Source organism: Pezoporus flaviventris, unplaced genomic scaffold (assembly GCF_033815535.1).
Source record: "Pezoporus flaviventris isolate CSIRO_AGI_PZ_B2104156 unplaced genomic scaffold, CSIRO_AGI_Pfla_v1 ptg000043l, whole genome shotgun sequence".
In the NCBI taxonomy this organism is placed as follows: domain Eukaryota; kingdom Metazoa; phylum Chordata; class Aves; order Psittaciformes; family Psittacidae; genus Pezoporus; species Pezoporus flaviventris.
Window position 1 is genome coordinate 577,645 of NW_026892591.1, and position 26,896 is coordinate 604,540.

Sequence of the window (26,896 nt, forward strand, 5' to 3'; positions counted from 1 at the left end):
TCCTCGATCCCGGACTTGCCCGGGAGCGCTCGGGGAGCCTTTGGGGTGCTCAGGGACTCGGGTTTGAGGCTCCCCGAACTGCACAAAGACCGAAAAGTGAGAGAGGGCAGAGGCGAGGGGGCTGGGAGCGGTGTCACTTCGGAAGCTTGGGGGACCCCCTGCCCCGCAAAGCACGGGCGAAGTCGTTGCATGTCTCACGTTGTGGTTAATCCACCCGCACTCCAGCCCGCTTTAGGGACTGCCCGGCCAGACCGGTGAAAGGCGGAGAAGGGACGGGAGGGAGGAGGGGAAAAAAAAACATCTCTCACCTCGGAGCTGGGCGAAACCCCCGCAATTTTCACCGCATTTCTACCAAAAAGGGGGAAAAAATAAAAGGGCCGAGCCCTCCCCGTGGCGCTTCCAAGGGTGTAAAGTTCAGGGCTGCTCCGCCGGGAAGTTTAGAAAACAAATTGCGGTTGAAATAGGCTCCCGGAGGCCCACGCCGGTGTTCCCGGAGCTGGGAGCAGCAGGGGGGACCCGGCCTGGCCGCCGCAGCGGGGTGATGCGGAGCCCCGAGGGCCCCCGGCTCTGGTCCGGGCTGCGCCGGACCAATGCGGGGCCGCGTCGTTTGGGGTATACCTGCAGGGACTACATCGAAAAGAGCAACCTCCGGTCCTCAAACTGCCCTCCCCGGGGTGAATTGGATGGAGAAACCCACTCACCCCGGCCCAGCGCCCCGCCGCGGCCCCGTCGCTCCCGGCTGCCGAGTTTCGGGGCGGCCCAAAGTTTCGGTGTAAACGAGAAAAGTCTCCGGGAAGGCTGTGGAGGGGTCGGTTCTGCCGCTGCCCCCTCTCCGCCGCCCCACGCCTTGATTTCACCCCCGTTGCTGCCGCTTTTCCGCGCTCCCCACCCGGCCCCGGCTCCACCCGCCGAGCGCGGGGGTAAGCGGGCTGCAGAGGCGGGATGGGGGGGGGGGAAAGCTCCCGATCCGTCCGTTACCCCCCCCCTTAAACGTCTCCGGGGCCGATTCTGCGGAAGGGGAAATTTTTCACAGGGGGAAATGACCAACAGCAACAACAAAAGTAATAGATATGTGTTTATATCCTGCAAAAGGAAGGGAAAAGCGGCGGGGAAAGGGCCTGATCTCTCAGCTAAAATTATCTTGAACTGGCTGCCGAGGGCGCAGATCGCGGTGGGGCGGGCGACGGGGGTGGATTTTCAGCAGAGGAAAAGGTCTGTGGGGAAAGGGCCGGAGTTTTTTCCCGGCTGGATTCCCGGATTCCTGCCCGTAGCGCCACAAACCCGGAGCCAAGCGGGCAAAGCGGGGAAGGGGAAATTGAACCCGAAAAAGCCGGAGAGACCCCGGGTGAAGGGGGGGGGAGGCACAGACGGACACACAGCACGACCCCCGCCCGCTACCGCGGGGATTGGTGAAGCAGCGGGGATGGGGGCTCCCGTCCTGGAGCTCCCACCCCCCCCCCCTTATCCCCCCCATCCCCGGCCCCGCAGCGGGTTTCCCCAAATCCCGCTTTAATAACCCCAAATCCGGGCGGAACTTTCCCGGCGTGGCTGCTTTTTTGGAGGGGTTTTATTTTTTTGGCTTTTTTTTTCTCCTGCTTTGTTTTGTTTTGGAAGCGAAAGCGTTCGAATCCCCTTCAAGAACCGGTATCAAAGTCTCTTTTTTTAAAAGCTATTGATTGCAAAAGTCTTATTTAAACCAACACATTTTAGTTTCTCACATTTTAAAACATCATCTGGGGCCCATTGTATGGAAAATCGATTAGCAGAAATTGCCACGCTCTTTGCCTCCCGCTTGATTGTTGTAAAATCGAGACGTCCACAGGCAAAAGCTGGGCTGGGGAAGATTTGGAACCGAAATGAAAGGGTTTGCGAGGAATCTATAGGCACTAAATAATTCACCTGCCAGGCGATGGGGCTGTTATTTTGAAGCCTTAAAGAACTTTAAGGAACTTGGGCTGCTAAAGGGACATTGCTATGGCGGGGGGCGCGGAACCGCCTCCTTTTCCTTCCCTGCCCGGCAAAATAAACTGGTTTATTTAGTCCTTGCCTTGTACCTGCTCGCCGACTGCAGTCAGCACTGCCCGCGCCGCTGGATGTGTTTCTGGCCGTGTCGTTTGTGCTTTCGAGCTGTTCCTAAGGGGGCGGGTGGGGGTGGTGTAGAAATTAAATATATATAGATAAAAATTAGATAAAAATAAAATAGATTTGAGCTCAAAGCAACCGCAGAGCGAGCAGCGGTACGGCCCGCGAAGGCAGGGGGTACAGGCAGGGACACAAGCAGGGGTACAGGCAGGGAGCAGGCACCGCTTCCTACCCCCGACACAGCCTTCCCCGGGCTCCGGGGGCTGCCCGCCCGGCCTCTTCGCGGCCTCCTGCCCTGGCCGGCTGGGAGCTGGGTCGCGTCTCTAAGTGCGGGGAGCCCCTCTCTGCCCTAGGGGCAGCGGTGGGATGGGCAGGAGGGGTTTGGGGGTAGCGGCTGGGCCCGCCCCGCTGCGCCTTCTGCCCGCTCGTCCCGTCGGAAAGAAGCCCTCGGTTGCGCCGGAAGGGTTGGGGGGGGGCGGAACCGGCGGAGGCTGCCCCGGACCTGTTACCCCAGCTCCGCACTCCCCGCCTCAGGGTGCCGCCACTGCCCGGCTCCTCTCGGAGCGCTGCCCGGGCGGCTACGGAGGAGCAGAGGGACCGGAATTAAATAGGGAGAGGGAGCTTGGAAAGAAAAAGGAGGCGAGGGAAGGGATCAATAGCACCCAGCTGGCGAATGGAGACCGGGCCTCTTCCCCGCGCTGCCACCCGGCCCATCGCCGGAGCCTCTGGGCTCTCCGCGGGGCTTCCTCCGGGCTGGGGCCGCAGCGGCTGCGGCGAACCCGGTCGGGCTCCGGGATCGCACACGCGGGCAGCGGCCCGGGCCCTACCCGGGGAGCTCCCGCCGCCGCCCCGCTCCCCCAGCCCCGCGGGTTTCGGTGACTCTCTCCTAATGATATTGCATCGATCGGGGAAGAGCCGAGGAGGGGGGGAGGGCGGGGACACGGACGTGGGGCTCCCGCATTACTCAATTATGTCACACTAATTACTAAAAAGTCTCTCTCATTTGTTGCTTGCTCGGTGCAAAGCTCGGCGGAGGGCAGAGTCCAGCGCCTGCCCCGGGGCGGGAGGGGGACCCGGTGCTGCGGGCCTGGCGGTGCTGGGGAGCGGGGGGAGGCGTAAGCCCAGCCCGACCCGGGGACGCTGTGCAGGACGGCGGGAGCGCGGGCAGCTGCAGGGATAGATCTATCGATGGGCGGTCGATGGGCCGGTCGATGCTCTATCGCCATTATTACACTCAATGAAACCCTTGCAGACGCGGCCGCTTCATCCCTGGTTTGTTCCCCACCTCCTTCCTCGCTGCGCACCTCAACACTCCCCCCTACTCCCAGCATCTTCTGGCGCTGCCTGGCCTCAGGCTACCCGTGCCCGGCTCCGGACCCCCCTGCCCATCCCTTTCCAACTCCAGACCCCCCCCACTCATCCCCGCTTGGCTCTGTACTCCCTCTGCCCATCCCCGTCCAGCTCTGTACACCCCGCCTATCCCTGCCCGACTGCAGGCCCCCCTGCCCATCCCTGCCTGGCTTCGGACTTCCCCTCTCCATCCCTGCTCGGCTCCAGGCCCCTCTGCCTATCCCTGCCCGGCTCCATGTCCCATTACCTGCCTGGAAGCTTCTCCCCGCCGGCCACCTGGATATCGGGGACTTCGCATCCCCACTGGAGCCCCCAGGATGCGGCTCCCTCCCGATTTCAGGATCCCGCTCATGGCCCGCGGCCCCTCCCGACAGGGCCACATCAGGGCTCAGAGCTAGAAGCGGGGCCGGATTCCTCCCACATCCCGGCTGGACCGTGGTATAGGGGCTTAACAGGGGCAGAAAAGCCCCCGAAGGGACACCCCCCGCTACCACCACCACCCCGTTCCTCCCCGTGCATCATCTGCTCCACGGTGACCGCCCTGTGCGGCGCTTGAGAACTGGCTTTATTTTATTATATTGGTCACTTAACCCGCTTCCTGGGGACGGGATGGGATGGATGGGATGGATGACATGGGTGGGATAAGATGCGATAGATGGGCTGGGTTGGGTTAAATGCGCTGCGGTTGGACGGGATGTTAATCTTTGCGGAACTCCTCACTGCGGAGCCGGCTGACACCGTGAGCACCGGCCCGCGGCCCCCGCCCCGGAGAGCCGGGACCTGCAGCCCCGCTGCCGCTGCCGGAGCTCCGGGGCCAGCCCGGGACCCGGCCTCGGCCGGCCTGGAGTCCCGGCATCTCCGGGACTGAGGCTGCAAGGACGGTCCGCAGGGCTCGTTTTCATCTCTTCGGTTTTCAATAAAGCTTGGGAAACCGGAGCGGCCCGGCCTGGGGCACGGAGCAGGCCGGGAAATGCCGGAGCAGCTTCCCGCAGGCGTTCGGGGTCGGGGGGAGCCCGGTTCGGGGCGACGGGACCGGGAGCGGCCGGAAAAGTCCCTGGGAAGCATGAAGGCCCGGCCCGGCCGGGCTTGGGCCCGGCTCGAGTGGCCTCTTCATCCCATCTGCCTTACTTTCCCTTTCCCTTTCTCTTTCCCCTTTCCCTTTTCCTTTCCTTCTGTCTTTTCGCTTTCCCTTTCCTTTCCCCTTTCTCCTTTTCCCTTTCCTTTTCCTTTTCCTTTCCCTTTCTTATTCCTTTTCTCCATCCTTTTGCCCTCCCCTTTCCCCTTCCATTTCCACTTTCCTTTCACCTTTACTTTTCCCCCTTCCCTTTGCATTTCCATTTTCCCTTTGCATTTCCATTTTCCCTTTCCCTTTCGTTTTCCTTTCCTTTTCATTCCATTACCATTTCGCCTTTCCTCTTTCCTCTTTCCCTTTCCCCTTCCCTTTCCCATTTCCAGTATCCCTTTCCCATTTCCCTTTCATTTCCATTAGCCTTTCCCCTTCCCTTTCCCTTTCCATTTACATTTTCTCTTTCTCTTTTCCCTTTCCCTCTTTAATTTTTCCATTCCCCACTATCTCTGCCCAGGGCCCTGCAGCACAGCACCTTATGCTGCCCCACGCGTGTCCCTGTCGCCCCCCTCCTCGTGCTAAAGCCCCCCTCTGACCCCTCCCGTTCCCTTCCACTGCCAGGGAACGTCAGCAATGCCCTCCGGGTGCTGACCCAGGGGACACGAGTGGGGAAGCACGGGGGGTGTTTGGGGTGAGCGAGGGCAGCCCGGCCCTTGGGAGGGATCGGAGGGGGCTCAGGGGGTGCTGGGGCCTGGGCACAGACCCACCGGGGGGGGGCTCAGCCAGATGTGCGGGGCAAGGTGGGCACAGCCGCCAGATGCGCACCGGGGGGTGCGGGGGTCACCTCGCTGTGTGTGTGTGGGGGAGCACCTGGTAAGAGGGGGTCACCGGGGGCGGGGGGGGTCACCGGGAGGGGGTCAGGGCTCGGGGCGGTCCCGCCGTGCTCCGGACCCCGCCGGCTGCCCCCGCCCGTCCCGTGCCCCCCCCCCCGGTCTCACCGGGAGATGCTGGGGGGGGGGGGGGGGAACACACTCGGTTCGGGGGGGGGGGGGGGGAGGGGGGGGGCGGGGCGGTGCTGACGTCACGCCGCGGCCCAGAGCGAGGCTGCCGGGAGCCGGTGGCCGAGGCGCGCTGCAGCCGCTCCGAGCTCCCGCACCGCGCCCCGCGCCCCGCTCCGCAGCGCTCCGAGCCGGGCTGGGGCGGGCGGGCCCGGCGCACGATGCTGGCCTGACCGCGGGGCGCGGGAGATCGATCCCCGAGAGCGGAGTCTGAATTAATCCGGGAGCGAGGAACGGGGGGGGGGGGGGGAAACGCGGCGGCGGTGGAGGAGGAGGAGGAGGAGGAGGAGGCGGCGGGGGGGGGTTGTGGGAGGAAGGCAGCAAGCGAGCGGGAGAGGCAGCGGCAGAGCCCGGCGGCCACCATGGAGCTGGCGATGGAGAACCTGGGCAGCCTGCACGGCGTCCCGCACTCGCAACCCGCAGAGCTGCTGAGCCCGGCGCACGGGCGGCAGGGCTCGCACCGCAACCTGGTACCGCACGGCCGGCCAGCCATGGTCTCGGGCATGGCCTCCATCCTGGAGGGGGGTGACTACCGCGCCGAGCACAGCCTGGCCGCCCCGCTGCACCCCGCCATGAGCATGTCCTGCGAGTCGCCCTCCGGCATGAGCCTGAGCAGCACCTACACCACGCTGACTCCCCTGCAGCACCTGCCGCCCATCTCCACCGTCTCGGAGAAGTTCCACCACCCGCACCACCACCACCACCATCACCACCCGCACCAGCGCTTGGCCGGCAACGTGAGCGGCAGCTTCACCCTCATGCGCGACGAGCGGAGCCTGGCCTCCATGGGCAACCTCTACAGCCACTACCCCAAGGACATGCCCGCCATGGGGCAGCCCCTCTCGCCGCTGCCCAACGGCCTGGGCAGCCTGCACAATGCCCAGCAGCCGCTGGCTCCCTACGGCCCCGGGGGACACTTGCCCAACGAGAAGATGCTCTCGCCCAACGGCTTCGACTCTCACGCCGCGATGCTGTCCCGGGGCGAGGAGCACTTGGCGCGGGGGCTGGCGGCGCCCAGCTCGGCCATGATGCCACCGCTCAACGGGATGCACCCGCACGGCCACCCGCACGGCCAGCCCGGAGGGGCCCTCCTGGGCGAGAGGGAGCGGCAGGCCTCGGCCACCGGCTCCCAGCCCGGCGGCTCCGGGCAGGTGGAGGAGATCAACACCAAGGAGGTGGCTCAGAGGATCACGGCCGAGCTGAAGCGCTACAGCATCCCGCAGGCGATCTTCGCGCAGAGGATCTTGTGCCGCTCCCAGGGGACCCTCTCGGACCTGCTGCGGAACCCCAAGCCCTGGAGTAAGCTCAAGTCAGGCCGGGAGACTTTCCGGAGGATGTGGAAATGGTTGCAGGAGCCGGAATTTCAGAGGATGTCGGCGCTCAGGCTGGCCGGTAAGGGCACGGCGCGGTCTGCGGCCACGGCCGCCTACCCCACACCTCTGGGTGGGGGGGTTCGGGGGTGTCGGTGACACGCGTGGGGAGCTCCCGCTCTTGGAATGCTATTGCAACCTGAGGTTGGGGCGGGTGTTACCGATTTGAAGCCTTTAGTAGAAAGGGGAGGAAATAGTATTTAAAGTGAATTATATTCAAGGTGAATAATGCTTCAGGCGAGCCGACCCTCCCCGGGCCTGCTCCTGCCGGCAGGAGATGGGGGATCCAGGGAGGCGGCAGCCTGTCGGTGCTCCGGCCCCCCCTTCGGCTGCTTCCAGCCTCGTCGGTGCTTATTCGCTCGGTGCCGGCTCCTTGTCCCCCGTGAGCCCCGGAGAGCTCCCGGCCCACGGGTCCGGGCTGAGCCGCGACACCGCGGCCGCTCGTGGAGCTCCTTACCCGGTACCGGAGCCTCGCTCCGGGGAAGCTCCGGACCGTGCCCGCGCTGCCCGGTCGGTGACGCCGAGGGACGGGCGGCAGGGCCGGGAATCGCTGGGGAGAGGCGGCAGCGCCAGAGCTGCTCTCTGCTACCTCCGCGGCTCCGGCTGCCGTCGGGATGAGGGAGCGAATCCCGCTCCTTGACCCCGGTTCCCAGCCGGAGGGGAGGCGGCAGCGGGGGTCCCGCAGCACCGCGGGTGCGGAGCGCAGCGCGGCGGCACGGCCGTTCCCTGCCGCCGCTCCCGGCGGGGCAAATTCGGCCTCAGCCCGGCGCTGGGCCGCGGGTTTGCTGGAGGAAAGCGGTTTTTCTGCTTGGGTGCTCTGTGGCTAAGGGGGGTGAGCAGGGGTCGCGGGGACAAGAGCGGAGAGGGGGGCCAGTGCCCGGCCTTACCCGCAACCCCGGTCCCCGCAGCCGGCCCGACCCGTCCTTCCCCTGGCTCCTCCGCGCAGCCCCTGTGGTGCCCGTGGGATATAAACCACGCGTTTATATCTATTTTATTGTTCTTTTTAACGCATCCGAGCAGTGTCCGGCCCGCCCGGCACGGCGAGGAGCCCGCCGTTATTTATGGAGGAGAACAGCGTTCATATGTATTTAGTGTAATTCAGTTGCTCTTTAATTAGGGCAGGGTAGTGGCATCTTTTAGTTCCAGTCGATGCCCTATTGAAAAGCAGTTAATAGAATGCAAATTGTTCCTGGCTTTACAAGGTTCTGGTAAATAAAGATTTAAACACTGCCGCGATCGGCCGTTTAATGCCCCCGTTGTTCGGGCTAATTGAGCAGCGGGTGGTGGCTTCTGCCTCGCCAAAATTTGATATAATAACCATGATGGTGATAATAAAAACGCGGAGCCGGCCTGGGGGGGGGGGGGTCAGAGAGGGCCCTGCCCTGCTCGGGCTCGGTCCCTGCTGCCATCGCTCCGCTCCTCCCGGCGACGCCGACCGAGGTTTGTTCTCTTCAAAATGGTTTTGATTCCCCAGCGCCAAGTTTCCCTCGGCCCCGGGGACGCCTCGGAGGGATGAGCTATGGAAATGACCCCCCCAGATTTCCTGGGGACAGGGTTGGCTTCTCTGCTTCCTGCAAAGAGAGGAAATAAACTAAACCCAAAACCACAACAAAACCCACCCCAATCCAAGTTCCCCCCCGCCCCGCCGGTTGAAACCGGGCCGCTGTCGCTGCAGGGGATCTGCCGGGCCCGGACACCGGCCGGGAGGAGCTGCCTCGGCCTCCCCCGGCCCGGCCGCTTTGTTCCCGGCCCCGCTGGGCCCCGCTTTCGTTTCGCTCCTCCCGCCGTCTCTTCCGCCAGGGCCCGGGCGTGGGGCAGGCTGAACCCGGAGAAGTGGGGTTCGGTGGGAGGGGGTTGCGCTAGGGGGGAGCCGTGCCAGGTCTCAGCGATGGATGCAGGCGAATCCCCCCGAACCCGAACCCCCTTGTGCCGCCGGTCGAGCCTGTTCGTCCTTTCGGGCTGCCAAGCGTTTGGGGAGGGGTGGAACTGGAGAGGCCCGGAGGGCTGCGATCCCCCGGCCACCAGGCAAGGGACCCTTGTCCTGCTGGTCGGGATTTTTCCCTTCCCAGTGCAAGGAATAAAACGAGTGTTAGACGCAGGGCACGGCCAGGGCGAGGATGGTTCTAGCCCTAGCCCTAGCCCTAATCCTAGTCCTGGTCCCGATCCCTCCCGGCTGCAGGAGTCCATCTGATGTATTAGTCCGAGACAGTAAACCATAGATCAATAAACACATCGGGGCCCTATAAATGGCAATTCCCGCTTTTCTCCTCTTCCCAATCCCGATCCCCCCTCCCACCACTCCGTTCGCAGATGAACCATTAATTATCCAGCCGTGGGCCTGCGGCTCCTCTCGCCCCTCGGGGCTCGGCAAAACGGGAAGTCCCACGAGGAAACATCTGGGCAACAGCTGGCGGTGCCCGTCCCCGTCCCCTCGGGCCATCCATCTCCGCGACCCGCTGTCATGGCCGCATCACCCCCCTATCGTTCCAGATGCAGCTTTACAAACTTCGTGACCCCCCCGCTACCCCGGTCCCTCGGCGTCCTGGGGGAGAAAAAGGCCCCCGGGGGATGATGCTTGGAGCGGGTGGGCTCCTGCTCTCCCATACCCGCGTGTCCAGCCCACCACGCGTGTCGGTGGGGGCTCTCCCACACTGCCAGACCCCCCCCGCCAGTGGATACCCCCTCCCCGCCACGGATTTCTTCCGACACTCAAGGCTGGGCAATTCCCTCGTGATTATTCCTCGGGTGGGCGACAACACCGTTGTGCCCCGTTCCCGACACAGCGGCTCCCGCTCTCCGCCTTCCTTCGCTCTTAACCCGGGTGAGCTCTCGGCTGCCCCGGCCACGCGTGTTTTCCTCCCAGGGGGCTGGTTCTGCTCGGACCGGCCGCGCCCGGCGCCCCAGGGAGGCCGGGAGGGATCTCCCCGAGCCCGCTCTTTCCTTCTCTTGCGTTTGCGTTTTATTTTTCCCTCCCTCATCTCAATTTTTCTTTTTGCTTCAGTTCTCCCGTTTTTGGCTGCCTCTTTTTGTATTTTTTTCCTTCTTTCTTCTGTTTTTTGTTTTCTTTTCGTGTTTAACTTTTTTCCTCAGTGCTTTATTTCCTTTCCTTTCCTTTCCTTTCCTTTCCTTTCCTTTCCTTTCCTTTCCTTTCCTTTCCTTTCCTTTCCTTTCCTTTCCTTTCCTTTCCTTTCCTTTCCTTTCCTTTCCTTTCCTTTCCTTCTGTCTTTCTGTCTCACTGTTTTTCTCTTTTCTCTTTTCTTTTCTTTTCTTTTCTTTTCTTTTCTTTTCTTTTTCTTTTCTTTTCTTTTCTTTTCTTTTCTTTTCTTTTCTTTTCTTTTTTTCTCTTTTCCTTTCCCTTTCTTTTCCTTTTGTTTCCTTTTCTTTTCTTCTCTTTTCGTTTCTTTTCCTTTCTTTTCTCTCTCCTCCCAGGGCCTTCTCTCCCGAGCAATTCGCCGCCGCAGCACGAGCCGTCGTTGTTTTAAAAACCCAACCACCCTGAAACAGCGAGAACGATCGCGGGGCTGGGCCGCGGCAAATGCCCGAGAGCTTTGGCAATTAAGGCCGCTAATGAATACCCCGAACTAGCACATCGAAAAGCCACAATTAGGGACAAGATCGCCCCGCGTAAAAAGCGGTAAATACATAGAGAGGTATTCTTTTTGCCACGAGTTTTGTTTCCATTTCAGCCTCTTTCAAACGACTTTCGCCCAACGACGGCGGCTCCCACCGGAGGGCACCGGGGCGGCTCCGCTCGACCCCGGCCCCTGGCACCGGCCGCGGTCTGTGCCAGGGGGAGAGTCGGGATATCGGGGATGTTTTCGCCGCTTTCGATCCGCTCCCGTCGCGGGGCGCACGGGGGAGTTTGTGGGATAGGGAGCGGATTATTTCGCCGCAGTCAAACGGGGGAAAACGAGAGTCCGGATGTCCCGGTGGGGCGAAGTGTCCGTTCAGGAGAACACGAAGAAACCGAGCGAGAACGGAGAGAAACCCCCCCCTTTTCCCCGCTGGATTTTGGTGTTCTCAAATTCATCAAATCCGAACTATTTCTGTTATTTTACCGTTTTAGCACGTTAAAAACAAGCAACTTCGCCCGCCGCCGCCAACCCGCCCGCCTGGAGCTTGCCTCGCATCCCGCAGCCTGCATCCGCCCCGCTCCGCACCCCGCACCCTCTCCGCGCCCTTATCAGCGCACGGGGCCGCCTCGCTCCGCCCGCGGCTGTGTTTTCGTGTGTGTTTGCTCCTAATCTGCGCGTCAGAAGGGGCCAATAAACCTCCGTCGGTTAAATATTAAATCAGGGTTTCCCCCTCCCCTCCCAGGAGGAAACAACCTCCCTTCTTCACCGGGTACAACCACCCGTGCCTATGGGGTTCCCCCAATCTCTCCACCCCCCCACTCATCGTCCCCAGCTGAAGCCGGGTGCTTTTGTGCCACCGCCTCAGTTTTGGGTGCATATTTTGGGTGGGTTTTTGTTGTTTTTTTTGATCCCCCCCCCCCCCTTTTTTTTTTTCATTTCTGGGTGTGCAACATGGAGGTGATGTTTTTCTCTTTCTCTGTCCTGTCAATCGCCACTGAAACCATAAGGGAGAGATAACAGAGAAGAGAAAAACTCTCAGAGTGACCTTTGAATCAATTTGAAAAACCTCATTTAACTGATAAGTCTTGAAAGGCCAGAACTAATTTGAAAATACATCTATTAAAATCTCATTGCCGCTGCCTGGGAGCTGCTGGGAGGGGTGTGCGAGGCGACTTCCTGGGGTCGGGAGAGCCGGGAGAGCAGGTTAAGCCCTGGTCAACAAAGAGATTGCAGAGCAAAACGATGGGGCCTTAAACCAAGAGAGAAAATAAGGAATATTAAACGAAAATCAGTCTTTCTTCCGCCGCTGGTGGGGAAAGGGGAGATTTACAGCATTTTCCTGCCATAACCAGGCACGGAGTCTGGGATCGCAGACAGAATATTGGATTTCTTTTCTTTTTTTTTTTTTTTTTTTTCCCCTTTCAGAAAACAAATCCAATATTTTCTCATTCTGCTCAGATGCGGTTGCAGGGCCGGGGAGCCAGAGAGGACAGCCGACCCCCAGGAGTGACCACAGGGGAGGCTCTGCCCATGCTCCCATCGCAGGGCTTTCTGCCCTGGTGCCGCAGAGTGAATGCCAGCACTGTGGCTAAACCCCGGGTCTGCCAAAGCGGAGGAAAGGGTGGGATGGTGAAGGCAGGAGAAGACCAGAGGCAGGGCCCAGGTGCCTGTTTTCCTGCCCTGGGAATATCCCACCCTGCCCTGGGCACAGCTCCTCACCTTCCCCAGCATCCCTTCAGCATTGCCTGGGTGCAGAGGAGCTGGAAATCCCTTATGGAATCCTCCCGGGTGCATGGGGCTCCTCGCGCAAAGCCCACATTCGGGGCTTGTGGCAGTGTGGCAACGCAAAAGCAACACCAAAATAAGAAGGAAAAGTCCATTTTATTTAAACCAAACCACGGCTCAGAAGGCTGGCTGGGGCTTTGCAGCTTGGTGGGGACTCGGAGAGCTCTGGCTCCACACTTTGGGGTGCAGCTTGGGATGCTGCTGCCATAGGATGGGCTGTGTTTCCTGCAGGAATTGCTGCCTCCCTGTTCTCAGCAGAAGCTGGACCCGTCACCTCCCAGCATAAGCACCTTGTTGGATGGGGGAAGAGTTTTCTTCCTTGCTGCCTGATTTCCTGAGGTTTCTTGGGAAGGCTTGAACAGAGGGAGCCCAGCACCCTGAGTATGGATGGAGCCTTTAGGTGGCTTTGATCCTTCACCCCACATCCACAAAATGGTGCAGCTCTACCCCAGCTTCCTTTTTTTGGAGCTGAGCTGCACAAATGCCATGGCTCAGCATCAAGCTGAGACTTCAATTAACCTGGGATGTGTCTCATCAACCTGGGATGCGTCCAACCAACCCGGGATGCGCCCTGCTCCCGCACAGCACCAGCAGCAGAGCAGAGGGGCTGGGCTCAGCCCCTGCTTTGGAAAATTGACCAAAAAGGGAAGTTGAAGCCAAAAATTGCCTTCATCCTCAGCCAAAAGCGATTCTGGATGGGTGCAGTGGGAGCCATGTGGGTATGGGCCGGGGCTGGCGAGCAGCCGGCAGCCGTTTTTTGGCAGCTGAGTGCATTTCTTACTGGCTCTGTGCAGGACCGTGGCCATCAAGTGGCAAGATTTTGCTGATGGAACAGAAAATCAAAAGTCTTGTTAATACCTCAAATGATTTAAGGCCATCTCCAGCAAGCAAAGCAGATGATGGGCTTTTAAAACATTTAGGGTTGTTAAAAGACAGTGAACAAAAAAGGCAACCTGGATTCTCTGGTGCCAGAAAAAGGGACCAGGGCATTTAAAAAATGAAAACCTAATATTGAAATCAAGACATATTTGCATGGATAGTTTCAAGAACGACCTTAATAACTCTGTCTTAACATATATATATCTATTCTGTCGGGGATATGTACCATCGCTCTAAGTACTGTTGGTTTCTGGGGGGGGGGGGGGGGGGCAAGGTAAGGAGGTCCAGAAATTATTTAAAAGGGATTCAATGGGATTCAAGGTGTTTTGCAGGAGGTAAAGTTAAGGCATGGAGATGGCAACGCTTTGCCGGGGCAAATGCAGGGCTGGAGGTGCCACATAGCAAGGATGGGTGCACCCATGTACACCCACATGCACTCACAAAGGGTGGGATGTGGGTAGAGGTGGTGGGCTGAGATGGACAGTGCTGTGGAGAGGATGCTCGTATTTCCTGGCCCCATCCCACTGCGGGTACCGGCTTTCCCCCCCTTGTTTGGGATCAGTGATGGTCCTTTCCTTCTCCATCTCATTGCTGGGGTTTTGCCTCCGAGCTCTGCACTGCAGGACCTTGTTGCTCCAACCGGACCGTGCCCTGTTTCCTTTATGCTGGAGGACTTGGTGTTGCTGTGAGCTGAGTCTGGGGAGCTGGGGGGGTTAATTTGCTGCCTGGCCTCTAATCTGGGGAAGGGCAGATGCCACCACCGCTGGCCAATGTCCTCAGCGGGAGACCTGGACTTGTCGCCATGCCTTGGTTCTGTATCTCTGCAATTGCCTGTATACAAACCACCAAGCAGGAGTGATCCCTTTGGGGTCTGAGCAACCTCATCACCCCTGGCAGGGTAGGGGTGGCTTGGCTCTGCCTAGCTTGGGAGAAGGAGCCAGAAAATCCCCATGCAGGAGCCTGCTGTGGGGAGAGCAGGTTGTGTGATGCTGGGACCGACCGTCATCTCTGTGCACAGCAAGGAGGAAAACCCCAACATCGTGACAAAAAAACAGATGAAAGAAAGGCAAACTGCAGCTTTTTCTGCTGCTGCTGGCACAGGCAGCGGTAACTGACCCAGCTCTGTTGAGCCCAAGGCTCTGCAGGAGGAGGCAGCAAGAGGAGCAGGGGGCTGATGGTCTCCTACCAAGGTCCAAAGGAGAACTGATGTCTCCCGCTTCTGGCATGAATCCAGGGAGCCCTAAATATTGAGGTCTGGCAGGATTAGGGAATGCTGGGAGGGCACGGCCGGAACCCGGTGCCTCAGGTTTGGCTGTCAGGGGGCCTATAAGAACCCAAAGTGGAGCAAACCCAAGGGATACAGCTCGTGCCGAAGCAGTCCTCAAAGGGCTGCAAAGGTGATGGTCTCCCCCAAGGATCCCCCACCGTGATGTGTGGCCTCAACAGCTCAATGCTGGGTTATTGAAGCCAAGGAACTCAGTGGTGCCAACATAAAAGGCCAAACCTTTAAGCTGGAAGACGAGCTCCAGAGAGGGATGCCCCTTTGTGGGAGTCCTGCTACCGATAAAGAGCAGGTAATGAGCAAACTCTCTCCATTAGGGATAAAATTGCAAATGTATTGGGAGCTGCTGATGGGTGATAGCATCAGGGGCTGACAGAGACATCAACGGCTCTGCTCAGCCGCCAGCAAAGGCCGCTTCCACCGCCGAGCATCGGAGACCCTGTCGCAGGGCTGGGGAGTGCAGCAGCGCGTAGCAATGACACCGGTGCCTGCATGCAGCATCCCATCCTTGGAATTACTCCACAGATCTGGCCCTACTCTTTATTTTTGCCCTGGACCTGCATCACGCCACATAAATCACAGCCCGGAATGGGGGATGGATCTCCAATGGGGCTTGCTCAGTGGTTGCTTGGTGGGTGGACCGGCATTAGACCCAGTTTGGCTCAAATGGGATGACTGAATAAATATGATGGGGTTGATGCTGTGGTTCCAAAGCCCTCCCGTGGTGGGGCAGCCCCTTCCCTGTCTGCCTCCCAACACACAGGGGGTGAGGAGGAAGAGGGAGGCTGGGATGGTGGCACCGCACTGCCAGGCTTTGGAGTCACTTAGGGGGACCCAAGGCTTTAACAAGAGGCCTCTGGAAACGGATCTATGGCTTAACGCCCACCTTTAGTTCTCTTTCTGGGAACAAGCGTTGGGATTTTGATGCCATTTCTCACACAGAAGGCAGCAAACCTCTACCCTGATATTCCCAGCGGGAGCTCCTCTATGGCAATGCTCCAACTGGACCCCCCAAAAGCACTCCCCCCACACACAGAGGCAGCCAGAAGTGGGACCATGCTTGATTTAGGGCTCGATTTCATGTGCGTTTCATGTGTTGCGTGGTGAGGTGGGTGCTTGCACGTGTGTCTGCATTGCAGCCCGTTTTGGTTCCGATGGGTCAGAAATGAGGCAAAAATGCGGTGAAGAGCAAGGCTATCATCAGGTACTTTCCACACCAAGATTAAAATAAAGGAATTTAAAGACGATTCTTCCAAATCAGGGCATTTATTCAAAACAACAATGGTTTCAAACCAGCTTGCTTTTCCTGGAGGAAATTGGATAGCATCTCCCCAAAACTAAACCAGCCCTTTTGAGCTCCAAAGAGACCATTCCCAGCCCTTCCTCTGCTTCCACACCTCAAACTAAAAACCCACATTGCTTATTTGCTTTGCTTTTTGGCACCGTCATGAGGCAGTTGCCCCACTGGCGGGTGCTTGGGGATGGAGGAGCATCAGGGCCGATGCAGAAGGGATCTTCAGCCTGGGGGTGCCATAGCAGCACCATCATCTCCTCTGGGAAAAGGACTCTCGGGAGGACATGGGGTGAGTCGGGGTGCCCAGATGTCCTCCCCCCTTGGCCTCAGGAGCTTTTCCAGTGATGTTTATGGAGGGTTTATACTTTCTCTGGATGATGATTTTGTTCCGGTGAGCTCCAACTTTTTTCTTTCTCTTTTCCTTTTTCCTCTTATTTTTCCTTTTTCCTTTTATTTTTCCTTTTCCCTTTCTTTCTCTTTTTTTTTTCTTTTGTATTCTGTCTTTTCATTTTTTCCTTCTTTTCATTTTCCTCCTCCTCTTAATCTTCTCTCGCTTCTCTCATCTTCCATCTTCTTCTGTCTTCCCTTTGCCTCTTAATTTTCTCTTTTTACCTTTCCCCTTCTTTTCTCTTTTCCTTGTTCTCTTCCCTCTTTCTTATTTTCTTTCTCATTTTCTTCTCTCTTTTTTCTCCTTTTTTCTTTCTCCTTTCTCTTTTCTTTCTTTTCCACCTTTTTTCTCCCCCCCCCCCCCAAGGTCCCCAGCCGTGCCCTTACATTTCACTCTCCCACCTTCGTGCAGAAGCCCCTGGGACCGGCAGCTCCCAACCCAGGGACCAACCCAGCCCCATGGGGATTAAACCCCGGCTCCCACAGCCCCGTCCCCTTCACCCCCCCTGCCTGCAACCCTGCCCGCGAGCTCCCCGCCGGTCACGTAGCCATCAAACTGATGTGCCAGCAATATCCAACACGCAGCTAAAGCCACTCGTGGGAGTTTCAATAAAATCGACTGGGTAGGATCAATGGCTCCGCTGGCCCCAGCCCCACAGCGGGGAGGGGCGGGGGTAGGAAAAATACCCAGGGCTGTGAAGTGGGGGCAGCGGGAGGCGGGGAGCTGATTACAAATCCATCCTATACTTGCCGTGATTAATTGCTGTTTTACCAGAAGGAACAGCTCTGCGTGGGGGTCATTTTTAAAGGTAGCGTTGGCGAGGGGGATGTTTCCTCGCTGTGCTCAGGTGGGAGGAATCACAGAACCCCAGCCTGGGTTGGGTTGAAGGGACCTTAAAGCTCCTTCAGTGGCACGGGCAGGGACCCCTTCCACTGGAGCAGCTTGCTCCAAGCCCCTGTGTCCAACCTGGCCTTGAGCACTGCCAGGGATGGGGCAGCCACAGCTTCTCTGGGCACCCTGTGCCAGCGCCTCAGCACCCTCCCAGGGAAGAGCTTCTGCCTAAGAGCTCATCTCAGTCTCCCCTCTGGCAGGTTCAAGCCATTCCCCTTGGCCTGTCCCTACAGGCCCTTGTCCAAAGCCCCTCTCCAGGTATCCTGCAGGGAAGGAGCTTCCCTCCTTGCAGGACAGTCAGACATGAGCAGAGAGCGGGATCCAGGGGCAGACAGAGCCAGGGCTTGTCATTCCCCCCCAACAGCACTGATTTGGGAGCTGGGAAGGGTCCTCCCCAGCCACTCAGGAGCATTCCCGGCTGCTCTGCAGCCCCAGGGGGATGCTGAGCCGCAGCCAGCCAGGATCGCTGGTGTCCCCTGCCCATTGGTCACCCAATGGGGTTCAGGTTTCTGACTGCTTCTCATCCCAAAGCCCCTCACAGGAGCATCCATCCAGGCCCATCTATCCTGTCCTGGTGCGCGGGGGTCTCGGTCCCTGCCCTGCCCTCCCCGAGGGGCCCGGCTGGAATTAAAACATCATCCATCGTTACAGCGGCAGCGTGTAATCCCTGGCAGATCAGTGCAATTACTGCGGGAAATGCCTTGGGAGCTCAACTAATAACGCTGGAGTGGTGTATTAAGAGCCACTGGCTTAGCGCCGGCTGCAGTGTGTCAGCCCCACACGTGTGGGGCGACCGACTGAGCCGCCCCGAGGGCAGCAGGTACTGGGGAGGACTTGGCCAGGACGGGGGTGATGGTGGTCTGTGGGGCAGCAGTGGGGTTGTATATCGGGCAGCGGTTGGATGGTGATGGAGCAGTGATGGGGCACTACATGGGATCACGGTGGGGCAGCCACGGGGGAGGAATGGGGCAGTCATTGTGCAGCGATGGGACACTACATGGTGATGGTGTGGCAACCACGGGGTTGTTTGTGGGGTGGTGATGGGGCAGTGTGTGGGGCAGTGATGGGGCGGTGATAGGACACTGCATGGGGTGACAGTGGGGGCAGCCGTGGGGCAGCTCCGCGGATGGCCCCTCACCGTCCGTCCCCCCCCGGGACTCGGTTGGACCGCTCCGTCCCCGCACGCCCCATGTTGTGCGGGGAGATGGGAACGGCCCATTGCCCTGTGCAGCGGGGGGGGGGGCGGGCCGGGCAATGAGCCCGTCCACCGCAGGGGGGCGCCAGCGCGGCGGGGAGGGCCCATGGTACCTGCGGGTGGGGGGGGAGAGGGGCGCGATGGGCGCTCCAAGATGGCGGCAGCAATGGGGTGCGTTGGACCTCAGCGGGTGTCGGGGTCCGGGTCCCTCCGCTCCACCTCGGCCCCCGCCGCCCTCCCGGCCCAGCCCGGGGGCAGGGTGAAGGGAGTTCGGTGTCAGCTCGGGCCTGGTGCTGGGCTGAGCCCCGCGGGGTCACCCCCACCCCGAGCAGCCCCTGGCTCCTTGGGCACCGTGAGCCCTCCTCGGTGCGTGGTGACCACGGCCTGACCCAGCCTTGTGCCGGGTACGGATACCTGGGAATGGGGATGCTCTCGGACCCCATTGGGCTGAAAACCCCTTGGGAGCACCAGCACCAGCACCTTCGGCTGGGGAACGGCTCGGAGCTGGGAGCTCCCGGCTGCTGGAGCAGAGCTAAGGGGTACCCCAAACCAGCAGTGTCCCTGCTTGGGCTTCCCAGTGGCCTTCAGAGGGTCCAAACCTGGACCCCCCCCCCCCCCAGCCTGGAGGATTGCTGGCTCATCTTCCTGCACCGCAGAGCAGGAACACCTAAAGGAGCTTCCCATTGCACACGCAGTGAATCCAGCCCAGGCCAGGTGTAATCAGGAAGGCAGAGAGCTGTTGGTTTGCCCCTTTATTCCTCTCCCCTCTCTCCAGCAAGTGTTCCTGGGCTGCTAACGGCTCTGGGCCCTCTCTGAGCACCATCCCTCTGCCGAGAGCAGCTTGGGAGCAACAAGTGCCCCGATGAAATACGTGCCATCGATTGCTGAGTTTGTGCATCGCTCCCACTTGGATCTGGGAGCTGCTGGAGGCGGCGGGAGCTTGGCAGGAGGAGCCCCACAGGAACGAGCTGATGAGAATCCCTTAGTGATGTGCCCGATGCCAAAGGCAGATCCTTGCTTCTCCTTTCCTGTGTGAAGGAGCAAGGGCAGGGGTGGACTGCACCGGATCCGCAGCCGTGGGGTTTTGCCCGGCGTGACTTGGTTCTCCCTGTCCCTGTGGCACAAACTGAACCTCAAAGTGCCTTTTCCCCACCAGATCTGGCAAGCGCTGAGGCTCCTGTGCCACAGCTGAGCAGAAGCAAGCGTTGATGTCCCCAAGGAAAACTTCTTTCAGGGCTTGGGAGGGTTTCCAGCTGCCCCCTGCCGCAGCCTTCCCCTGCTGCTGCCATCCCTCGCGGCGCTGCTGCCTCCTGCCTGCCGCTGCCTGACTCCAGCACTTCATTAGCACCAATTTGCCCTCGTCACACTAAGTGAGGATGACTCAGGAGAACAGCGAGGAGAGCGGAGCAGCCGGCAGGACTCCCAGGGCGCATCTGCCGGCCCTGCCTCACACCAGGCAGCTGGGCTGGTCCGGGGCTATGCTGGCAGTGATCTCCGCTGGGACAATAAGGAGCAGCTGACCCTGGTCCGGAAAAAGGCCTAGAAAGGGAAGAAATGGGGCAGCTCTGGGAGGTGACTTTGCCAGCAGATGTGATGGCAGAGCTGGGAGCTGAGCTTGGTTCACCCCAGTGCTGGGAGAGCAGAGCGGGGCACCGGGTCTCCGTTTAGGAAGGTCTCTTGGCAAAGCAAGCGTAAAGTCGAACTTCTGCAGAGAGGAAATGCTTTTAACAACGAACCCACGTTTTTAATCCATCTGAAATGGTTTGTGTCTGTGTCCGTGAGAGGGGGCTGGTGCAGCTGCCTCTGGTAGCAGCTTACCTGGAAAGGACAGGAGTAAACATAGGGCAGGTGGGGATGGATGGAGCTAAGCACACCTGCAGCCACCACAGCTTCTCTGTGTCCCTTCACCCACCCTTGGACCAGAGCGGCTCATCTGCTTCAGCACTGGGAAAGCTGAAAATGCCATGCCATGAAAATCCAGACCTTGAGAAGTGCAGGAGAGGGAAAAAGAGGCATCCCCTGGGGCGGGCATCGGCTGCTTTGCTGCAGGTTTGGGTGGCTCTGCTGGTCTCCTCCAGCTGACCCCCTCCTTCTAGGGAACAACCGTTGTCAACCGAGTGGAGGAACAAAGACTTCTGCTTTCATTTCCAGTCCTTCCTCCGCCTGCCAACCTGCGCTGCCCTGACAGCCCCTGCGTTGCTGGGGAATGGGCTGGGGAGGTTGATGCAGGTGGCTGGTGGCTCCTCGCAGCCCCATCCGGGTTCACCCAAGCAGCTCCCTGGAACAACTCACTGAAACCCTTTACAAGGGGAGGAAAATAGCACCCAGCATCGCAGAGGTGAGCGCTTTGTCTCATCTCATCTCCTCATTTGCAGCGTTCCGAGGAAGATTTCATTTGCTGGGCTCGGGGAAGCGGCTCACCCTGCAGCGCACTGGCTGCATACCAATGAGCAGGGGCTCTCCCCGCGCCTCGGGATGCAGGGACACCAGTGGGGAAGCCTGACCCCACTGAGGCAGGGCCATGTGGCACAGGGACATGTGTGGGGCAGACCGTGTCACTCTGACCCAGCAGGACTTTGAGGTTGCAGCTCTGCAGCCACATCACAGCCCCTAACTGCATCTCTTGGGCTCGGGATGGCCTCTGAGCGTTAGTGAGAGGCAGTTTCTGCTTTGGTGTGGTTCAAAGTTGGCCGATGCTTCGGGACCACAGTGCTCAAAATGCCCACAGGTTTTGGAGCCCAGAAGGTTGGGGGCTCTTTGCTGAAGCCTGGGGGATCACAGCATTGCAGCCTTCCAGGGTGGCGTTTGCAGGGATGGGCAGTGCAGTGCTGGCTCTGCCCGGTGGTTGTATGGTTGACCCTGTTTATATCCGCTTTGCCTCTGCATTTGTTAGGTTTTGGAATCAAATGGGGTTTAAAAAAAAGGCAAAAAGAAAGTTTGGTGTTGATTTGTGAGCTCTTTCTTCCTGCATTGTGTTCCGGGGGTTCTCCTGACAGCACTGAGCCTTCCCAGCTGGAGAAGACCTGAATTTCTGCTGGAGATGCCTCTTTGTGACAAAACTCTTTGGGCTCTTTTCCTCCAACGTAGAGCAGTCAAACAAATGTCTCTCAGTTTCTAAATTATCCCAGCTCTGAGCATCCCATTGGCCCTGCTGTGGACCAAAGGATTTCTGGTTTGCAGACGAAGCCCCCTGATCTCTGGTCCTGACCCTGTTCCAGATCTGGGGAAGCGGCTGCCATGAGGTTAATTCAACTCAGGATCAGACCCTGCTCTGCTGCGGGAGGCGCTGGACTCATCCCAGTTTGCTCAGAGGTGGAGCTCCCCAAACCTGCCAGAATACTGCGCCAGGGTGTGAACCAGTAACAGCCATTGCACAACCCTGGACACAGCCTCCCCTTCTCTGTGACAGCGGTTCACATCCCTCTGCCTCTTCGAGGAGAGGGGGAAACTGAGGCAGCCCAGGGGCTAGACCCCTCTTGAAGGCATGGGGAGAAGCCAGCTTTGCTCAGGGCCATTTCCCACCCAGTGCTCACCAGTGAAAAGAGCCCATCCTACCACTGCACCAGAGAAGCCTGTACCAACCTGGCCAACCACGTCCACGTACCCTCTCTCCCATCCCTTCCTCCACTTCACTCTGAGCCCCTAAACGCTCCTCCGTCCCCTTGCACCGTGGTGAGCTGATTTGACAGGGAGAAAAAGAGAAAAGCCGGTGGGTTTTTGTTCCCCCTAACCTTGCTTACAGCCAGCACTGGCTCTGAAAGCCCCTGGCTGTCTTTTGTGATTTCAACAAATCACCAGCACTTAAGCAAAGTGGGCAGAAAATTACAGGTTGTATTGCAAGTGAATGGAGAGGGAGAGCACGCTGGGGCTGAGAAAACAGAGGTTTGCGGGTATAATAGAGAACCCCGGGTCTGGCAGGCTGCAGAAGCCTGCGAAGCCATCAGGTATTAGTTAAATGCTCCGCGGAGTTCACGCTGCGAGGCATAATCGCAGCTTCTGAAGAGCGGCCATTTAATTGTCTCTATTATGTCCCTTTAGAAATGATTTGGGAGATATTTTGCTTTGAGCTGTCAAGGTTAAGTCAAGGAAAACGCTCTCCCTCTGACATAAGTGTCCAGGGAGGCAGAAACCCTCGGCAGAAATCCTCCAGGAAAAGCGGGTGGGATGCCTCTGCTTCCAGAGGTCTTTCCTCCTGCTTTTGCCCCCCTTATCTTCGCTCCCCGTGGCTGTTCCGCAGGCAGGTCAGCTCCCTTGGGGATGAAATGCTGCGTGCCTGGTGTGTGGAAGCCAGGGGCTCTGTGCACTCATCCCATCCCACCGTGGCATTCCCTCCTGGACACTTCTGCACTGGTCGGCCAAGCCGGGTTTGAGCGGTGGAGGTCTCAGGGGTGCAGGCGTTGTGGATTGAGTTGGGGACAGATGGAGAGAGGAGAGCAAGACCTCCCATCGTGGGGGAGCACAACCCCTTAGTGGCCGACAGAGCAAACGTCCTGCCCATGGGAGCCCCAATCCATCTCTCCCACTGAATAAACCCCGTGGCTTGGGCGTTTGCTGGGTGTGTGTGGGGGGATAACGCAGAGGCAGGGGTGGAAGTGGCCTGAAGCGTGTCCCCATCCCCTCGGAGCCCCTGGGAAGATGAGAGTGAAGAAGAGCACTAAGCCAAAGACGAGCCCTTTGGATCTTAACATTTGGAAAACAGGGAGTTTGAAACACAAAGGGAGCCCCTTACCTTACCCTGAGCTGGGGTGGGGGGGGAGTCAGAGCCATGCCCCTGGCCGCCCCTTGTCCCCAGCTCCCACCGTTTGTGGGGACACAGGGACAGACCCAATGGGAAAGCAGCGCCCGGGGGATGGGGAGTGGGAACAAGATCCTCCTTAGGGGGGGTTGATGGTCGTCGTAAATAGATCTGAGCAGCGTCACTATCGATCCCTGTTGTGCGGAGCTGTAATTAGATTGAAGTGGGGAAGAGGGGTGTTGGGCTGCGTCAGCAGAAAAAGGAATTAATAAATAAACAAACGAGCCCAGGAAATGTGGGATTGAGGCCGGCGGCGGCATTCCAGGTCCAAAGTGAGGGGGGAATGAATAGGGGGGTTGTGGAGCAGGGTGTCACCTCTGGTGAAGCAACGCTCGGTTTTAGCGCTGGCTCGCGGTTGTACAGAGCAGCACCCTGATGGTTAGTGTTTGCCTTGGAGCTTCGAGTTCTTAATGGGAGACTGGTTTGGGATAATTACTCCTAAAAATAGAGCAAAGGGGAGGGAATGTGGGGTTGAAAAGGTGGAATCTGGGGGTCAGGCTGGCTGTGCAGCACTGCTGGTGGCAATGGGTGCCAACAGGAGAGCAAGAGGACAACGTGGATCCCAGTGGCTTCACGGAGGGGTGGATGTGTTTACAGCTACCTGCACACGTGTGTACGTGCTTGGTGTGTACATGGTAGACACAGATAAGTGCCATCCCTGCAGAGCAACAGCCGTGCTCACAGGGAGCGGGCGAGGTGCCCACCATGGACATGAGATCCCAGCTGTGCCACCAGCACGGGGCTGGAGTCGAGCATGCCGGGGGGGATGCTGAGGGGATCCTGGGAGGGCGCGCGGTGGGTGGGTGAAGCTGTGCTGCTCCGAATGTGCACGTGCTCTGTGTGTGTGTGTGTGTGTGTGTGGACTTTCTGCTTGTTGCTTGGTTTGGGGGGTGTTGGGGGGGGGGGGGTGGGGGTGTCTATTTTTTTTTAATTCATGTCTGGAAAAAAAAAAAAGTCGAATTTTCTATAAAGCCTTCTTTTTGTTTGTTCTTTTTGCAAGCATCTGATGGTCATAGGGTAGGTTTCCACTAACCCATTCTCTGCTGGCTGTTTGAGTACGGTACCCCTGGGACAGGGTCCCCCCGGCACAACCAGGGCTCAGACTGTCCTTTGTCCCTAAGGATGATGGTTTGCAGCCAAACCTGCCCGAGGGGGGAGAAGGGGAGGGGAAGGCTCTCCACCAACCATCTTTACCAAGGAGACTGATTCTGAGTGTGGTTGCTTGCTTGGTGCCTCCTTTTTCCCCTGCCCCAGTGGGACCAGAACTGATGGTTTCCACCACCTGCCTGGCGATGGGGCAGGGACCGACCCCAGCAGCTGGGGAAACCAGGCTAAATGTACAGGATAAATGATGTGTTTCACTGAACTCTAGATGTCCCCAGCTTTGGGTGGAAGGGGTGGATATCATCCTTCCCTGTTAGTTCAGAGGGTTGTAAAGGGGACTTGTAGGGCAGGCCAGCTGAAGAAGACCTCGCTTGTTCTCTAGTGAGGAAGAGATCACTTCAAACGTCCTCCTGTTACTCCTAAGCTACACGGATGCCTACCCTTTTACTCAGCCTGGCCGAGGAGGTGCATCCGTGTAGCAGGAAGGTAGTTAGCCTGAGGGGAATACCTGTTGTGCGGACCCAAGATGCCATCCCATCGCTGTGGCATCAGCTTCCAGCCTTGGCCTCTGGCCCCTCCAAGGTCTGCGCACCAGGTCGAAGAGGCTCCTGGAAGTACCTGCGAGAAGCAAGTTGAACTCTGTCATCCAGCAAGGTTCCAACAGCCAACATCTTGAAGGACCTGTGCCCTCCCAGCAAAATCCCTTGGAAGATCCTAACCAAGAAACCCCAAAGGCTGAAAACTGCTGCTTGTTCGGGCCAAGAGCGGGACTTGCCTTGGGAAGTCTTTAGCCCCTGGTTTACTCACTCTTTCTTGAGCTTTCCATCTGTCCCCAGCCTTGGAGGGCCAGACCCATGCCCTGCCTTTCCCACGGGCATCTTACACTCCTGCAGTGCCTGCACGTGTCTGGACAAGTCCCTGAGCACCCTGATGCAGTCAGCCCTGCTTTGAGTGTAGACCAGCACTGCACAAACTCACTTGTTATATCATTGTATAGAAAAATATCCTAGCAAAGGGCACCTTTTCTCACCACTTTCACCACCAGCTCTTGATATTCCTGCAGTTAAAATCCCCATATATAAGAAGAGGTGAATAATCACCTCTCTCCATCCCCTGCGCGGTGCATGATGGTGTCAGGGGGCCTTTCCTCCCTCTATGCAGCCCATCCCCATGTGGCAGCACCTTTGTCCTGACCTTTGGTTCAAGCCAAACCTGTAGGGAAGGTCTGATTTAGTGCTGGCTCAACCTGACACATGTGCCAAAGGATCTGGCAGCAAAGGCACACAGGGGAGACTGGATTTCCTGGTACTTCAGGTGTTCTCCAGCCTTTGGAAGCAGGAAAACTCCTTCCCAGAGCAGGTAGAACCACAAACACTCCTTCCAGGCTGTCTGCTGTGGGACACGTTGGCTGCAGACTGGCCTTTGAATAATGTTCCTGTATTTCCAAGCTGGCAGCTGGATGTGATGGCCAAGAGACACCACTTCCCCGAGTCCTCCGGTGAGATCCACAGAGGTGATGAGGAAATGAGGAAAGCCGATGGATGACCCCCAAAGTTTAGGAATGGAGCAGGTCCCCATAGTCAGGCTGCCAGCCCAAGGAGTTACCTCAGTCTCTAGTCCCAGGGTCAGCTGGAGATGTTGAGACTTTCCCTGGGCATCTGAAGAGGTGATGGGCTTCACCCAAGCTTTCCTCATAGTCATGTTGCAAGAGGCTGTTGTCCCGTCTCAGCAGACACTCAGGAGGCACAGGGAGGAAGAGGAGGGAGGCAGCCTAGGGACTTGTGGGCAGCAAGCCAGCAGGTTTACTGGAGGGAAGGGCCTGGATTTTGCGAGGCAGCCAAGCAACCTGCAAGCGGGCCAGGGTGGTGAGCACCAATTAATGGCCCTATTCTCTCTTTTGAACATCTAGCTTGCAAACGCAAAGAGCAAGAGCAGCAGAAAGACAGGAGCCTGCAGCCCAAGAAGCAGCGGCTGGTCTTCACGGACCTCCAGCGCCGCACCCTGATCGCCATCTTCAAGGAGAACAAGCGCCCATCCAAGGAGATGCAGATGACCATCTCGCAGCAGCTGGGCTTGGAGCTCAACACCGTCAGCAACTTCTTCATGAATGCCCGCCGGCGGTGTATGAACCGCTGGCAGGAGGAGCCAGGCGCCAACCCTGGAGTCCCCTCTTCTTCTACAAGCACTTTCTCCAAAGCATGATGTCCCCCAGCCCTCCCTGCCCCTTCTTGGACATCCTCCTCATGACAAAGCCAACCCCAGACTCACACGCATGTCCCGAGCCAACCAGGGTGGGTGCTTTTGGATGCTGCAGGTCCATCAGCCTCCCAAACCCTCAGCCAGGCATCACCCCTGGACATCGGCCTCGTGCCACATCCTGCTGCCATGTCCTCCCAGCTCATGGAGCAAGGACAGGGTTTGCCACCACATCAGCTCCATACCTGGGAGGGCTCGGAGGAAACCTGTGTGGAACAAGAAATGACTTGGGATGGAGGGAGAGGGCGAGGTGCTGTTTGGATGCATCCCTGGTGCTCGAGGGCCACGAAACCTTGTCTTCACCTACCCACCAGGGTCGCTGGGGAGAGGGACATGTCCTGACCCTACCCAAACCTCAACCTGTGCCACAGCCGCCCTTATGGCTCCTATGGTGGAGGGGTAAAGGTGGGGGAGATACAAGAAGTGGAGTCATGGGGCTGGGCTCTGGCACAACCCCGCTGAACCAAGGCGGATTCCCCCTTGGTTCACAGGGGAACGTGAAGGGAAGATGCTCCCCCCATGAGCC

The 26,896-nt window shown here is 58.7% G+C and overlaps 2 protein-coding genes across 3 annotated transcripts in view; one reads left to right on the top strand and one right to left on the bottom strand.

Annotated features, from left to right (window-relative positions):
* Positions 1-5,880: 5,880 nt before the first annotated feature.
* On the top strand, positions 5,881-26,880 carry ONECUT3 (one cut homeobox 3). Of its 2 annotated transcripts, none has more exons than XM_061466744.1 (2): positions 5,881-6,948; positions 26,024-26,880. In XM_061466744.1, exons 1-2 carry the CDS (start codon positions 5,919-5,921, stop codon positions 26,314-26,316), a joined length of 1,323 nt encoding a protein of 440 aa, XP_061322728.1. In that variant the 5' UTR covers positions 5,881-5,918; the 3' UTR covers positions 26,317-26,880. The 2 variants fall into 2 exon arrangements, with proteins under 2 accessions (XP_061322728.1, XP_061322727.1); XM_061466743.1 differs by lacking the exon at positions 26,024-26,880 and adding an exon at positions 10,613-11,010.
* Positions 17,074-26,896, bottom strand: part of ATP8B3 (ATPase phospholipid transporting 8B3) — a 36,953-nt gene continuing 27,130 nt past the window's right edge. The window contains exon 29 of the mRNA XM_061466755.1: positions 17,074-17,158. The gene's annotated coding sequence lies outside the window, so the exon portion shown is untranslated. The remainder of the gene's footprint in view (positions 17,159-26,896) is intronic.